Consider the following 16,003-nt stretch of genomic DNA (forward strand, 5'->3'; position numbering starts at 1 on the left):
GTAGCCAAGCACACAGTTAAAATGCTTGGGCTGTTCCTTAGCTGAATCATCAAGGGAGTGAGTAAAGACCCTGCAGTGATGTACTTTGTGTTCACTCAATGCCTGCAGCTGCAGGGTGGCAGAAAGGACAGACCTGGCATCACTGATAGCAACTGATGCCTGATGCCTCTGAGCGCTTACAAGAATATTCCCAACAACATTGTCTTGTCTCTATATCAGCCTGCACGTATCTTTGGCCTGTCTCTATAACTTGCATGTAACTTTGACCAGCCCTGTAATGGAAATGTCACCAGAGATTTGCACCCAGACACGTCACTCCTGGCCCCTGTCAATGTTAATGCTGAGACAAAGCTCCCTAATGTAGGTGCCTTTTCAAGGAAGACCTGACCAGAGGCAGGAGGAATCCTACCTCCTGTGGGTTTGTGGTGTTCATGGGAGGGAGCTGAGTCCCCTTCCAGTCCCAGGCCTACAGACTTAGGAGGAGATGCCTCAGCTAACCAGGGTGAATCCACTCCATCAGCAAGGGTAAAGGAGATCCCAGCCTGTCCTTGTCTGGCTGTCCTAATGATGGGACAAGAAACAGGCTGCCCACAGAAGTGGTTGTGTCACCATTCCTGAAGGCCTTTAAAAGACATGGAGATGTGGCACTTGTTGACATGGGTCAGTGGTGGACTTGACACTTTTTGGTTAACAGCTAGAGTTGATCTTACGGGTCTTTTTGAATCTGAACGTTTCTGTAATTCTGAGAAACTTTGTTTACACCAAACTGCATCTCTCAGCAGAGCAATGACACTGCAGGCAGGCAGTGTGTATGCCAGCTGAGGGAGGGAACAGCAGTGCATGCTTCATGCTGTTAACCATGGGGTTCCTCTGGAGCCGCAGGGAGCCCTGAAGGGAGCCCTGGAGGGAGCCCAGTGGGGCAGAGGCAGAACCACCTTGGGCTGGGCCTCTCCTGATGAGCTGGGAGCAAGGGGAGACCTGCGAGCCTCAGAGAGCTTAAAGGCACTTGGCAGTGGAGGATGCTGAGAGCTCCCTGCAGGAGAAACCTTCCCAGCCCTGTGCATGGTAAGGCTCTGGGTGCAGGGCAATGCAGCTGCAGTTCCTGGAGGGATCTCCTCAAGCTGCTGCCTCGGACAGTCCATGGGATCTGCCAGGAGGACTCTCTTGGTTTCTCTGTGTAGATAAGGAGCAGGATGTGCTGCAGAGCAGGGCTTCCCTCTGCACCATGCGAGGGACAGGACAAGGCAGGTCCCTTGTCCCGGGGCTGGCTGCAGGCTGTGAATGTGGGTGTGCAGGCAGGGGTGCCCAGCGCTGTCCTTGCGAGCAGGGTGCCTGCAGCCCAGGGGCTGTGTGCAGGGGCAGGGACTCTGCTGCCTGCCAGGGTCAGCACTCAGCCTGCCCGGGAGCTCCACATGGTGCTGGGGGAGAGGTGCTGGAGGTAAGGAACAACCCCTGGCAGGGCAGTAGAAGTGTTCTTGTGCACTGGAGAGGGTGCTGTGTGGGTCAGGGCTGCTCAGAGCTCCACATCCCTCTGAGCACGTTTGCAGAGGGTCCTGCTGAAAGACACTGAGGCAGCGATTGCCTGATAGGGAAGGAGCCTGAGCTCTGATGTTTTCCACTCTTGGTGGGCAGGTTGGGCAGTGGGAGCTGGGAATTTCCTTCTCTGCTTTGGAGAAGGCACCGAGAGTCTTGTCAGGACTTGTGTGAGCTGCTCCTGAGCCCCTGCAGAGGCAGAGCTGCCCCTGGGCAGAGCCCTGCTGCCGGGAGGGGTGTGCAGGGCAGAGCTGAGCACACAGCCCATGGGATGGGCTCTGGGAGCACTGAGAGGGAGCAGAGCTGGGCCCAGAGCAGCAGCTCCTGGCAGGGACAGCTCCAGGCGGCAGAGACATGGGCAGGGAGTGGGGGGAAAGTGCAGCCCAGGCCTGGGGAGGGTGCGTTCAGGCAGCTCTCTTGGTGCCTGGCACTGGAGGTGGCTGCTGGCCATGCTCTGCTGGGCAAGGAGCTGACTGTCCCTCTGGAAAGTGCAGGGCAGCTGAGAACCAGACTGATGGACTGTGCAGCAACCTTGAGTAGGCACGAACCCACAGACAGTTGTGCCCTTTTGTCTGTCTCACGCCGATACTCTTCACAGTTGCCTTCAAAAACTTAGGAATTTTATCCCTAATAGAGCCACAAAAAAACCCAAACAAACCAACCCACCAGCCTTACAGAAAAACATGACCAAGTCACGCTGAGCCTCTCCTATGCAGACTGAAAGTGCTCAGAGTCGTGAGTGCGTAAATTGAACTTCTGTATCTGACATCCCTCCTGTCCTAACCTGTCACTGCCTTTTTCTGCTCTGACAGTGCCCCATGCCCAGAGGCAGCAGATGTCCAACGGCAGCTCCATCACCCACTTCCTCCTCCTGCCATTTGCAGACAGGCGGGAGCTGCAGCTCTGGCACTTCTGGCTCTTCCTGGGCATCTTCCTGGCTGCGCTCCTGGGCAACGGCCTCATCATCACCAGCACAGCCTGCGACCAGCACCTCCACACCCCCATGTACTTCTTCCTCCTCAACCTCTCCCTGCTGGACCTGGCCTGCATCTCCACCACTGTCCCCAAATCCATGGTCAATTCCCTCTGGGACACCAGGGCCATCTCCTACACAGGTTGTGCTGCACAGATCTTTTTCTTTCTCTTTTTCATTTCAGCAGAGTATTTTCTCCTCACTGTCATGTCCTACGACCGCTACGTGGCCATCTGCAAGCCCCTGCACTACGGGAGCCTCCTGGGCAGCAGAGCTTGTGTCCACATGGCAGCAGCTGCCTGGGGCGCTGGGTTTCTCTATGCTCTGCTGCACACAGCCAATACATTTTCACTGCCCCTCTGCCGAGGCAATGCTGTGGAGCAGTTCTTCTGTGAAATCCCCCAGATCCTCAAGCTCTCCTGCTCACATTCCTACCTCAGGGAAGTTGGGCTTCTTGTGCTTAGTGCCCTGATTGTTATTGGCTGTTTTGTGTTCATTGTGGGGTCCTATGTGCAGATCTTCAGGGCTGTGCTGAGGATCCCAAATGAGCAGGGATGCCACAAAGCCTTTTCCACGTGCCTCCCTCACCTGGCTGTGGTCTCCCTCTTTGTCAGCACTGCTACCTTTGCCTATTTGAAGCCCCCCTCCATCTCCTCCCCATCCCTGGATCTGGTGCTGTCAGTGCTGTACTCGGTGGTGCCTCCAGCAGTGAACCCCCTCATCTACAGCCTGAGGAACCAGGAGCTCAAGGATGCTGTGAGGAAGCTGCTGACTGGATGTGTTTCAGCAGCCATACACTGCCTGCTTTACCCTGGAAAGGGCTCCCCTTGTAGGTCATGATAGGCCACATCTGCCTTTCTTTCTTTACATTTGGTTTCCTGTTTCAATTTGTGGTGATGTTGTCTTCATAGAAATGTCAGTTTTCATCTCCTCCAGCTTAACTAGCCACCCATGTTGTGTGACCCACAGACTTTGTGTCAGTGAAGGTCTCTCACAGTATTTGAGTTAAATAAATGATCCTGCAGCAACTTCTTCTCTGTGCTATGTGCTCACATGGCAGGAATGAAGGGGAATGAAATCAGCTTTCTGGCTGCTCCAGCTCTGGGATGGCTGCTCTGTGCCTGGAGCAGGAAAAGCTCTTGGGGAGCCCAAGGGCCGGGGCTGTTGTGCTGGTGTGGGGAGATGGGATGGCATGGGGGGGCTGCAGAGCTCTCAGGGTGTCCTGGGCAGGAGAGCAGGGGACACAGGGGTCCCTGCAGGGGACTCCCCTGCAATGGCCCAGGCTGGGGCTGCCGGGCTGGGAGCAGCCCATGGGAAAGGGCTGGGTGGGCAGGAGCTGGACAGGAGGCAGCGTGTGCCCTGGCAGCAAGGGAGGACAGCAGCATGGCGGGCTGTATGACCAGGAGCACGGCAGGAGAACAAGGGAAGGGATGCTCTGGAATACTCCATCCAGGTTTCAGATCCCCAATTCAGGAATGCTATTGGCAAACAGGAGTGGGTTTAGCAATGAGCCCTGAGGACAGGCAGGGACTGGATTATGGTGCCAGTGGGGAGAGGCTGGGGGAGCTGGGCTTGTCCAGCCTGGAGAAGGGAAGGCTGATGGGGACCTGAGATCTTGGGAAGGGAAGGCTGTCGGGGACTGGCTGCCTGTACCGGCAAGGAGGCCATGGAGAATACAGAGCCAGGCTCCTCACCATGGTGCCTGTTGGGAGGACAAAAGGCAATGGGGGATAGTGACAGAGGAGACGTTGAGCCAGGACATAAGGAAACCTTGTTCCCATAGGCTCAGGCAAGTGCTGCATCAGGTCACCCAGAGAGGCTGTGCAGTCTCTGGCCTTGGGGATTTCCAACTCAGACTGAATCAAGCCTTGAACCACTTGCTCTGACCCTGTTACTGATGGGTTTGACTTGAGACCTCTTGATGTCCCTTCCAACTTCTCTTATGATGTTACAATGATGGGCTTACGAAGGGCCACAGAGGTGCTCTAAGGGCTGGAGAACATCTCTGATGAAGACAGGCTGTGAGAGCTGGGAGTGTTCAGCCTGGAGAAGGTCCCAGTTGGACATCTTAGCATCTGCTGTACGTAAGCAGGGTGTACAAGAAATCTGGAGAGGGGCTTTTTGCAAAGGTGTGCAGTGACAGGAATAAGGGGAATGGCTTCAGGCTGAAAATGGGTAGATTTAGATCAGACATTAGGAGGAAGTTGTGCCCTTTGAGATGCCACGAGGGCTGAAGCAATTCTGTGATGAAGTCATGTTGACAGATTTGAGTGTTCAGCCTGGAGAATAGAAGGTTCTAGGGAGACATCGTAGCAATCTGCCCATATCTAAGCAGGGCCTACAAGAAATCTGGAGAGGGTCTTTTTACAAGGGTGTGCAGTGACACGACAAGGGGGAGTGGATTTAAGGTGAAAAAAGGGTGATTTAGCTTGGACATTCAGAGGAAGCTGTTCCCTCTGAGGATGGTGGGACACTGGCACAGGGTGCCCAGAGAAGCTGTGGCTGCCCCATCCCTGGCAGAATTTAAGGCCAGGTTGGATGGGACTCATCTCTGAAGCAGTGCTTTGCCCAGCTGTGATGTTCACAAGGGATGTCAGATGAAATCCAACTTCATTATAAAGTTCTCTACTTGTACTCATGACTCAGATGATTCTGGGCTGCATAAGAGAGGCTCAGCATGGCCTTAGAGTCATTTTGACTGTGTTATTTATTTACTGGCATAACATTGGTGAGGTGGTTTTTTAGGGTATAAAACATTCTTTGTATGACCGAAAACCTGAAGAGTATTGAAAGAGTGAGAAGTTCTCACCTCTTTGTAGCTTAGTGCAGAGCCAGGAGAGTTCTTTCCCATTTGCTCTATGCTTTAACCACATGTGTAAGATACCTTCACACACAAATTGATCCTAAGAACCCCCACAAACACCTGTCCTGTGCTGAGAGCAGGGCAGCACGGTTTCAAAGGGCAGATCACGGAGCTCTCATGGGGAGAAGCAAAGGACTGTGCCCAGCAGAGCATGGCCAGCAGCCACCTCCAGTGCCAGACACCAAGAGAGCTGCCTGAACGCACCCTCCCCAGGCCTGGGCTGCACTTTCCCCCCACTCCCTGCCCATGTCTCTGCTGCCTGGAGCTGTCCCTGCCAGGAGCTGCTGCTCTGGGCCCAGCTCTGCTCCCTCTCAGTGCTCCCAGAGCCCATCCCATGGGCTGTGTGCTCAGCTCTGCCCTGCACACCCCTCCCGGCAGCAGGGCTCTGCCCAGGGGCAGCTCTGCCTCTGCAGAACCTCACACCTGGCACTCCATGGATCCATCAATGGTCAATGGAGAAACATGGTCACTCCCTGAGGAAAGCCTTGAGAGCTTCTTAACTCTTCAGTGAGTTACTGGTGGCAATGAGCAGTGTGCAGGGAGGTGAGGGAGGGTGGAGGGAAGTCAGCAAGAAGGTGATGGTTCAGGGCTTTAACCAATCCTTACAAGCAGGACGGAGCCCAGCAATGGAGAGCAGTTGATGTCTGTAGGTGGAGGAGGAGGAGGTGTTCCTGGAGTGTGGCTGCAGAGCCTGGACAAACCAGAGGCTGTCTGAGAAGTTTCCCTCATGGGAACATGCCTCAGCGTGGCACATGGGGAATGGCCACTGCTGGGGGTGCCTGAACACTGCTCCTCATGCCCCATGAGCCGACCTTCCTGTCTGCCTCTCCTGCACTACCCAAACTTGCCTGGAATGCAGGATCCATCCCTGAGCCTGGAGAATGCAGGAACCTCCTGCAGTGAGGGGTCACTGCTGCAGGGGAAGTGCAAAGCTTCTGTGAGACACTTGTGAGTGCGGGCAGAGAGTGGGGTGTGCACAGCAGAGAGGGTGCTACAGGCAGGAAGCTGTCCCAGATGAGGTGCCCTGTCCCCACAGCATGGGGTACCTTGCACCCAAGGACACCACCTTTCCTTATGGCTCTTGCCAGGAAGTTCTCAATCCAGACCATTCCCTTTTCCCACTGCTCTCCCATGGTGCTTAGTTCTCTATCCTGATGGCATCACCCATTCCTCTAGAAGCCTCCTTTAGATGGCCTTGCTGAGGGATATTCACTCCACCTGCTGAATTGACACTATAGTAGCAGCCTACAACTACTTGAAATGTGGCTTCAGAGATGAGGGAGGTTTTCTTGCTAGCGGGAAGAGAAGGAAACCTCTGCAAAGTGCAGCTTGGAAGGTTCAGACTCAAAAGTGAGGAAAGAGAAATGTCTCTCTAAAGGTGGAGCTGTGATGCAAGAGGTCACCCAGAGGGAGTCTGGCTCAGCCCATGGCTTTGTGTTTCAAGGAGCAGACAGCGATGGGTGCAGAGATGTGACTGAAGGTACAGAAATGCCAGGTGAGAGCCAGGTGGGAAAGCAAGATGGGTGTCAAGAGCCTGAAGGGAAAGAGGTGCAGGCATGGGCCAGTGAAGGACAGCCTGCAGCAGAGATGAGTGAGGATTCTGGCAAGGCTGAAAGGCCCAAAAGAACAAAAGGTCTCTGTGCCCTGGGCTATGGCAGTTGCCTCTTTCATCAAGGCCTATGGGGAGAACTTTCATTCTCAGGATTTCAGGCTCTACTTCTGCAAGGGCTGTGGTCAGGGCTTGGCCTTTCTGCTTCATCAAACAAACCAAGGGTTTTCTCACCACCAGACACCTGCATTTTGCCTTTGTCTCCCAGTAGTCACAGCCTGCAGTTACTTGCTTTAAGGAGTCCCTGGGGAGGCTTTGTCAGTAACAGCCCTCAGTGGGGTCCATTAATGCTGAAGGGACTTGGGGCTTTGCTTCTGACTTGGACTTCTTGAGAGGTTTCCTCAGTCTCCTCTCAGCACCTGAGGTTCATGGACTCAGCCCAAATACACCATGGGGCTCATTAAAACCTTTGGGTTTTGTTAAGTCTTTCAGATGACACAGCACATTGTAGGATTTCGAGTGCAGGAAGATTGCAAAGAGCAACTGATAAAAGTTATTTTGAGGGGGTTTTTTTCTTACTTTTCAGTTTAGAAATTTCTGTGACTTCTGCAATGCCTGGCACAGGGATCACTGGAACCTGCCAGGGCCCTGCCGCCTCCCGCAATGCCAGGGGGGCTTGCGCGGGCCTTGCCAGAGCCAGGCAGGTCCCCTTGTGCTGAGCTCCCAGTGACAGCACCAGCAGCTGCACTGCCCAGGGGCTGCTCCTGCCCTGACACCTTCTCAGCACCTCTGACACCAGCAGCTCCTGCACACAGAAGGCTCCTGCTTCGCCCCCAGCACCTCTGCAGGCAGAGCTCAGCTCCAAGCACATGAACAAGCCCAGCGCCTCCTCCTCACCCATCCCCTGCTCCTACAGCTGGGATGGCACCAGCACATCTCCTGACATCTTCTCCTCCCTTTAGAGCACGCACCCACAATGTGTTTCAAGGCAACACTAAAAGAGGATTGCAAAGTCAAAGAACCCGTACCTGGATGCGCAGGGCAGCCACGGGAGATGCAGCCTCCCGAGGGAGGGCTCTCCTCTGCACTGGTTCCTGCAGGGCTCTGGCTCCTTCAATAGCCCACGCTCAGCGTGGGGGCCCCGTCACAATAGGCGTCTCCACAGCGACCCCCACGGCTTTGTGATGGTGGCAGCATCGTGCCCATGGCACTGGGCACCAAGGGGTGCTCTGGTAGTTGTCACGGTGGGAGCAGCCTCTGCCCAGCCGGTCTGGGGACGTCCCTCATGGGCTGCTCTTCCTCAGTGCCTTTTAGTCCAGAGGTGGACCATGCAAGGGGTCACAGCTGAACCTGGGCAATGGAACAGGGCGTCACGGCCACCTACGACAAGTGGAGGGTGACCGACATTGGCACAGCAGAGAATCATGGAATCCCAGACTGGGTTGGGCTGGAAGGGACTTTAAAACTCATCCAGGTCCAGCCCCTGCCACTGGCAGGGACAGCTTCCACTAGAGCAGCTTGCTCCAAGGCCCTGTGTCTTTATGCACTCCCAGAGTATCCCGGGGATATCCCTACAGAATCCCAGAGAATGCCTACAGAACCTCCAGAGTACCCATGGGCTCAAAATGAGCTCATGCATCACAATGAACATGGGGACATGGGGAACTCAGGGGTGGCTGATTATGGAACTCCCCGTGTTCACGTGTGCGAGGCCACGGAACCCCATGGAACCCTTCAGTGGAGGCACCGGGAGACAACAGCTGCCTCATGGAACACAAGCTACTGGTGGAGGAGGCAAGAGCAGCTCCTCTGGTGGTTCCTGTCTTGGTGTGTGAAAGCCGGTGACACCTGTGGACACAGGAGCATGGAACGAGGTGGGTGGCGATGGCCATCTTGGGGTGCTTTAGGAGTTGCCAAGAACACCTCAAGTGACTTCCCCAGAGTGGCTGCTTTGGACTCGGTGTGTGAGTTGTGCTGGCTGAGCCGGCAGCGGAGCGCTGAAGCTGCCTTAAATCCTGGGGTCTGGCCTCATTTCTTGTGGAGAGAAGAAGGGCCTGTGGGGATGGCACAAGGGGGAAGGGCTTTAACCTGACAGAGAGGAGATTGAGGTGAGATCTTAGAAGTTGTTCCCTATGAGGGTGATGGGACACTGGCACAGGGTGCCCAGAGAAACTGTGGCTGCCCCATCCCTGGCAGTGTTCAAGGCCAGGTTGGCTGGGGCTTGGAGCGAGCTGCTCTTGTGGAAGGTGTCCGTGCCTATGGCAGGGATTGGAGCTGGATGAGTTTAAGGTTCCTCCCAACCCAAACCATTGCGTGCTTCTGTGACATCTTCAAGTCCCCAGTACTGCTGGGTGGCAGAAGCTGCCCCTCAGGAGCTGTGCACTGTAGGGATTGGTGCATGGACGGGAAGCTGCTAGGAGGGACAGGAACCAGCTGACCCTGGGGAGGTGCTTGGGCAGCAGATATAAGGAATTCTAACTGCGCAATAAATCGTTGTTGACCCGCATTCTGTGAATGCTCTATGTCTCAGCCCTAGTTCGGAGGGAACTAGTGCTTCCGTCCCTCACCACACGAGTAGCGAGAAACTACGAGTGGTGACCCCGACGTGATAGCGATGGATGTGAGCCACGTGGTACAGGTACTGGAGGCCCTCGCGCAGCAAGCTGGGTTGCCGAAGGTGATATACTCGGGGTCAGCGGGCCACTGCATCCAATGGTTCGGAGGCCGGGGGATGGTGGAGGCCCCCGTGGACGTATTAGATACCTCCCGATGGGGATGGATCTGCCAAGAGCTTTTGGAAGCGGTCTTGGCTGGGGAAAAGAAAGCAGGAGATCTAGGGGAGACGTGGGGTGCCATCGAGAAAGGTATCTCCAGGAGAGGAGCTGCTGGAGCGGCTGCGGGACACGGAGGCGCTGCGAGTGGAGGAGCCGCGGGTGCAGACCTTTGCGCGGGAGCTGTGGAGGATGGTGCCCCGGGAGGCGCGGCCGGAGCCCCCGGGCCGCGCGGCCGAGCGGGCAGCGCTGGAGCTGCAGCGCGACTGCCAGAAACCACGGCGGCGGCAACAGCAACAACGGCAGCAGCAAGGAAACGGGAAGTGGAGCGTTGTGAGTCCTGGTAGCACTCCCCTTTGTGCGACAGGGCAGGGGACAGGGGGGTTCCCCACAACGAGCGACAGCAACCCTCAAAGCCTACCCTGGGGGAATCCTCCCTACTAAGGACATTGTCTTTATTCTTGGCTACCAGGCCGGAGTGTTCAGTTTGTTTTTGATTTTCTAGGAAAAAACAAACAAACAAACAAACAAAAAAAAGCCCCACAGCAATTTAATGTACCCTTACAGCCTTTTGAAAACGTTGTGTGAGTGCCGTGGCGGACTGTGGACTTGGGACCCCATATGCAACTCATTTGATAGTTTCTCTGTGATCCACATGTACTAGAGGTTGGCAAATATAAGTATATCCATCTTTCTATTAGCCCTTGGAGACTTCTTATGGATATTGCTGACCACTTCTTCCGATGTAGGCTGGCCACCTGCATTGGAATGAGTGTGCATTTTGGCCAGTGTAAAAGCCCAAGGCTCATGCGATGTGGGGAGGCAGAGCCTCTGGGGACGCCTGCTGAAGTTGAGCCTGCAACCTCACACTGCGATGATGCTGCTTGGAACTGATTTTTGATTGTCTTCACAGGGTCCTTACGCCACGTTCCGTGTAGTAGGAGAGGTGATTGTCTGGGTTTTGTGTTTCAAATATTGTAATTGTATAGAGTTTGCTTGTGGGATCCCATATGTGTGTGTGTGTGTGTGTGTTGAGGGCGGACAGTGTTCTGTATATTTTTTGTTGTTGGGTTTGTGTAAAAGTTTTAATGGGTAGCAGATTAACATTTTGGACAAGAAAGGGTTAATGCAAGGTGCTGTTGCTGGCAGGTATTTATGGCTGCTGCTAAGCAGGCAGGCAGCTGTAGCTTCACATTCCTTTCCCATCAGAATGCCTTTGAATCACTTTAACCCAACTCCTTCTCAAGAGCTGATAGCCTGGGAGAGGGGGTATGTTTGTGTCCTCCTACCTACAGCTCCATGGCAGCTGCCTGCAAAGTTTGTCAAGCCTTGCCATGAGCTGGACAGACAAGTGGAGGAACCCGATGCCTCAGCTACAGGAGCTGACAGTGAATACCCCGAGCAGAATGAGATAGAGGAGGAGAAAAATGAATGATTGCAGGACATCACTTGGGGGCAACTGAAAAGTAACAACTCGAATATGTGTGCTTGTAACGTAGCTATTATTAGAGGCTGTGATATTGTGTATAAAACCACCTGTATTTACTAGCCAGTTGCTAATGAGAAACTATACCTTGTATTGTGTGGATTTGTTACTTGTAAAAGAGATGTCAGAGCATGCAAATTTGCAGCAGCTGCTAGAAAATGCTAAGACAAAAGCTAGAAAGATTCTAATACAATGGTAGTGTTATAAAGCAGGTAATGGAACAAATTAAGAGGGTGGGAGAACTCCACTGGCAAGAAAGTTCTTTGGCTGGTTTCTCACTGCCATCAGCATTTTCAACATGCTGTTGTAACCTGTAATAGTTACTCTGGTAATGTCAATCTGTGTGTGCTTAGCCACAATACCAACTTGTTACTGGATGAAGCAGGTGAAACTCTGCATTGACAACGAGGTACAAGAACTGAGGTTGACCAAATGCCTGCTGCCACAGTCAAGGGCAAGACTGGGTTGGCCTCTGTGTTTGCCACCAAGAAGAACCTTTAGCTCCGCTGCTGGCTGCAACCCAGGAGATGTGGAGCGGTGGGGACACATGCCATGCCAGACCTTGATGTGAGAGGATGGCCTCCCCTGTTATCAGAGAGACATCCAGGAGAAAAATGGCAGACCCAGCAGCCTGTGATTGACCTATGTTGAAGAAATATGGAAACATGCTAAGATCTTACACATGGTGTATGAGGATGGGCAAGCCTTTTGGCTGGACAATTTGTTAGGTGAATGGGGACTGACAGATTGGCTGGTTGCTCCAGTAAAAGGTGGACTAATGGTGTTTATTGTCATTTTAACGATTTTGATTTTGTTTCTGTATATTTTTATTACGTGTGTTAGTTTTATTTGTATTAGTAGCAAGTTAGATGTTGCGGTGTGTGATATCTATGGTTAAGAAACATCCGTCTGGTTTGCTCAAAAACAAAAAGAGGGAATTGTGGAGTCGCTAAGGGATGGTGGACATTTTGTGACCAACTCAGACGTCTTAACCTTAGGAGATGGTGGTTATGAAGAATACAGCTGAACAATCGACATGTGAGCAATCCCAGCAGTTTGGTCTTAGCCAAACTCTGAGTTAAGTTGCAAGGTCTGAATTCAAGTTACCCAGGCTGCAAGGCCTAGCCTTAGGTTACTAAAGGACAGTTACGTGCAGTAGAATAAGGAACTTGGCGTTTGCTCAAGGCTAACAAGATGTGGGAGCGGGATGGTGAAACTGCAAGTTATGTGAGAAAGGTAGCGAATGGATAATTTTAGCTAGCTTGTTATCTGCTTCAAAATGTGTGGACTGCAGTTCTGAGCCAATCACAATCTATATTGGTTACGTCTAGCCACTAGCAGTTCGATTTCTGGAAGCATATACTGTAGCTACTGTGCTACGACAGTGGTCTGCGGACCCCATTAGCCATTGAGACTACGATGGAGTGTGTGCAAGTCCTTTTTCAGGCTTTGTCTGAGCGAGCTGCTGAAATTTGCCCAAAACACTGTAATAGTCATTCGCACATCCCTGGACTCCTAACTGAAGGTAACAATAGTGCAGACCGTGTTGCACAAGGTCTGCCAGTCCCTGACTGTTGTGCTCCAGTTTTTATGCGCTATTTACATGTCACGGTTGATACCTGTAGCAGTGTCATCTTGGCTACGGCACAACGCAAGCAAGACGCCAAAGCGGCCATTTTGCATTGGCGTGAGGTCATGGTGATTTTGGGAGTCCCTAGCCAGATCAAGACTGACAACGGCCCAGCATATTCAAGTCAACTGGTGGCCTCGTTTTTACGACAGTGGGGCATTGAGCATAAGACCGGTTGTCCTCATAACAGCACTGGCCAAGTTATCGTTGAACGTGCACACCGGACTCTGAAAGCTCGCCTTGTGTGTCTTGAGGCGGGGGAGTCCGTGCCCGGAGAAAATCCCGCAAGCCGTGTGCGCCGACTTTTGCTTTCTGCTCTGACTAGTTCAAATCAATTCTCGCGTGGATCAAGTGAACAATCCCCGATGAGCTCGCACTTTGCCCCACCTCTAGACAAACCCCTGTATCCACAGGTACGGGTGAAAGATCCGGAAAAGGGTAAGATAGGTCCATTTGCCCTACGGGCTCACGGGTGGGGCTATGCCTGTGTAGAGGGTGAGACTGGGCTACGCTGGGTACCGGCAAAATGGTTATTACCGTGCTTGTAGTTGTGCCTGTAAGTTTGTATTTGAGCTATATTTCACAGGTGGTGACTGGCGCTGGGCTGTATCTGGGAGAGAGTGATGGAAAGAGGTGCGAAATGACATCCCTGGCCCTTGTGTGTCCAGATGACTTCACTCACGGATCCAGTCACAACGTGCCTTACGAACTTTGTAGCCGGCCGTTGAATATGACAACACTCAGGCCGGAAACACCTGCATCTAGGTCCCTTTAGGCTGATGCTCTGTGTTTATGCTTGTTTCTTTCTCCCTTGATTATGTAATACACACCGTGTGTGAATACTTAGTTGCACAAACCTTTCTTACTTGGTTAATTAGAGTTATGAGTTACGCACCATGTGTGAATACTTAGTTACACGAACCTTCCTTACTTAGTTAATTAGAGTTATAAGTTGCTTATCCGGAATAGCTGTTAAAACCCTGAGTTTTCTAGTCTTGAGGTGGGGGATATGTAGGGATTGGCGCACGGAAGATCACGTGATGTGAGGGAAGTTGCCAGGAGGGACAGGAACCAGCTGACTCTGGGGAGGTGCTTGGGCAACAGATACAAGGATTGTAACAGCGCAATAAATCGTTGTTGACCCGCATTCCGTGAATGCTCTATGTCTTGACCCTAGTTCGGAGGGAACTAGTGCTTCCGTCCCTCATCACACGAGTAGCGAGAAACTACATCACCCAGCTATCTTAAAAGCGTAAGCACACAGACACATTCATCCAGATGACAGAAGCTGGTGCTCACCCTTCCTATTCTGGAGTGAAACAACAGGAGGAGGAAGATTTTTCCTATAGGAAGACGGGCACACTACTGCACAGCTACTGACCACCACTGTGGCCTAGGGAACACCATTCAAAAACAACCATAAAGGAAAGCAGACCAAAAAATTATGAAGGAAACACACAATTCTGAACCGGTTCACCACTTGTAAAAATTAGTCGAACAAAAGAAGCTGTTTCTTATCTCCTGGATAACAGCACTGGAACCAGATCCATATTCAGGTCAAACAGTTCACTTGGAAGTTCTGCACCATTCTTCATTTCTTTTAAAAAGGAAGAAGTCCCAACAACTTGCTTTCTTAGCACAGGGAAAGTTCAAGAACAGTTGTGCAAGGGAGCATTTGAAACCGATGGTTTGGGAGTCACAGCAGCAACGTGCTTGGCAGTAAACAACATGAATGCTTTCTGTCCTTTTCCTGCTTTCAAATCCATCTCCTACCAACCAAACCACAATCCCCACATGGCAGCACAGCAGCTGTGACAGACTTCACTGTGCTTGACAGGATTCACTGAATATTGTTGATACGCTATCAGGAGGTGTGCAAGGATGGCTGCTTATTGTGAGCCAAACCCTTCAGGTGCCCTAAAAGAATCAACTGCCTTGAAAACAGAAGAGATTGGGAAAGAAAACAAACCCTGCTGCTGTTATTTTAAAAGGCAAGAGGAAAAGGATGAGCACCAGACAAAAATCAGGCAGCCCATGCCTTGGTGAAGGTCATCAGCACAACCACGGCCTGACTGGATTGCAGGAGCAGAACATGGCCTCACAGAGAAGAAGGCAATGCGGGCACTGTTTAACCCCCTTTTTCCTCCCGAATGGTCTCTTCCTGTTCACAACGGGCTCCGGTTCAGACAAGCTGTGTAAACCCTGTGCTCACCGGAGCGCGGAGCCAAAGCACCGCTGCTGCTGCTGCAGAGCCACGAGAGCTGATGGGCACTGCCCTTGTGCACAGCCTGCCGGCAGGGGGCAGCAGAGGAAGCTCAGCGCTGCACTGCCATGGCTCTGACAGCCCCGCAGAGCAGGGCTCAGGACAAGAGGAGCAAAAAGCTTTTTGGATGTTCCTGCTGGCGCTGCTCAGGCTGAAATGGAACCAACCGGGAAAGTTTGCTCCCCCCAACCCATCCGTGCCTCCGGGATGCCAGGATTCTCTGACCCCCAACCTGGGGGGCAGTTGTGGGTCTGGGGGTCACTTGGGGGTCACTTGAGGGGCAGTTGTAGGTCGGGGGGGTGACTGGCTGGGCAGTTGCAGGTCTGGGGAGTCATTTGGGGGGCAGGAGTGGGTTTGGGGGTGACTGGGAGGTCACTGGAGGTGGAGGTGTAGGTCTGACGTGCCACTTGGGGGTCACTTGGGTTTGTTGTGCGTCTGGGTGGACACCTGGGGGTCACTTGAATGACAGTTGTAGGTCTGCGGGTTTACTCAGGGGTCACTTAGGGGGCAGTTGTGGGTCTAGGGTGTCACTTGGGAGGCAGTTTTGAGTCTGGGGAGTCACTTGGGGGGGCAGTTGTTTGCCTGGGTGGTCACTTGGCGGGCAGATGTGGGTCTGGGGAGTCAATTTGGGGTCACTTGGGGGGCAGTTTTTGGCTCTATGGGGATGTCTTTAGGGTCACTTGGAGGCAGTTGTGGTTCTGGAAGTCACTGGGGGGTCACTTGAGGGGCAGATTTTGGTCTATGGAGTCAATTTGGAGTCACTTGGGGGGGCATTTGTGGGTCTGGAGGGTCACATGTGGGGCACTTGTGGGTGTGGGTGCTTACTTGGGGTAACTTGTGGGGCAGTTGTGGGTCTGGTGAGTCAATTTGGGGTCACTTGGGGAGCAGTTGTGTGTCTGGGTGGTCACTTCAGGTCTCTTGGGGGGCAGTTGTGG

General features: G+C 52.9%; 1 protein-coding gene across 1 annotated transcript; it reads left to right on the forward strand.

Annotated features, from left to right (window-relative positions):
* Positions 1-2,368: 2,368 nt before the first annotated feature.
* LOC308228547 (olfactory receptor 14C36-like) lies at positions 2,369-3,346 on the forward strand (the record flags this gene model as incomplete). The annotated part of the gene is made up of 1 exon (XM_080631929.1): positions 2,369-3,346. One exon carries the CDS (start codon positions 2,369-2,371, stop codon positions 3,344-3,346), a length of 978 nt encoding a protein of 325 aa, XP_080488055.1.
* Between the last annotated feature and the right edge of the window lie 12,657 nt (positions 3,347-16,003).

Source organism: Psittacula echo (genome assembly GCF_963264785.1).
Source record: "Psittacula echo genome assembly, chromosome: 19".
Taxonomy (NCBI): domain Eukaryota; kingdom Metazoa; phylum Chordata; class Aves; order Psittaciformes; family Psittacidae; genus Psittacula; species Psittacula echo.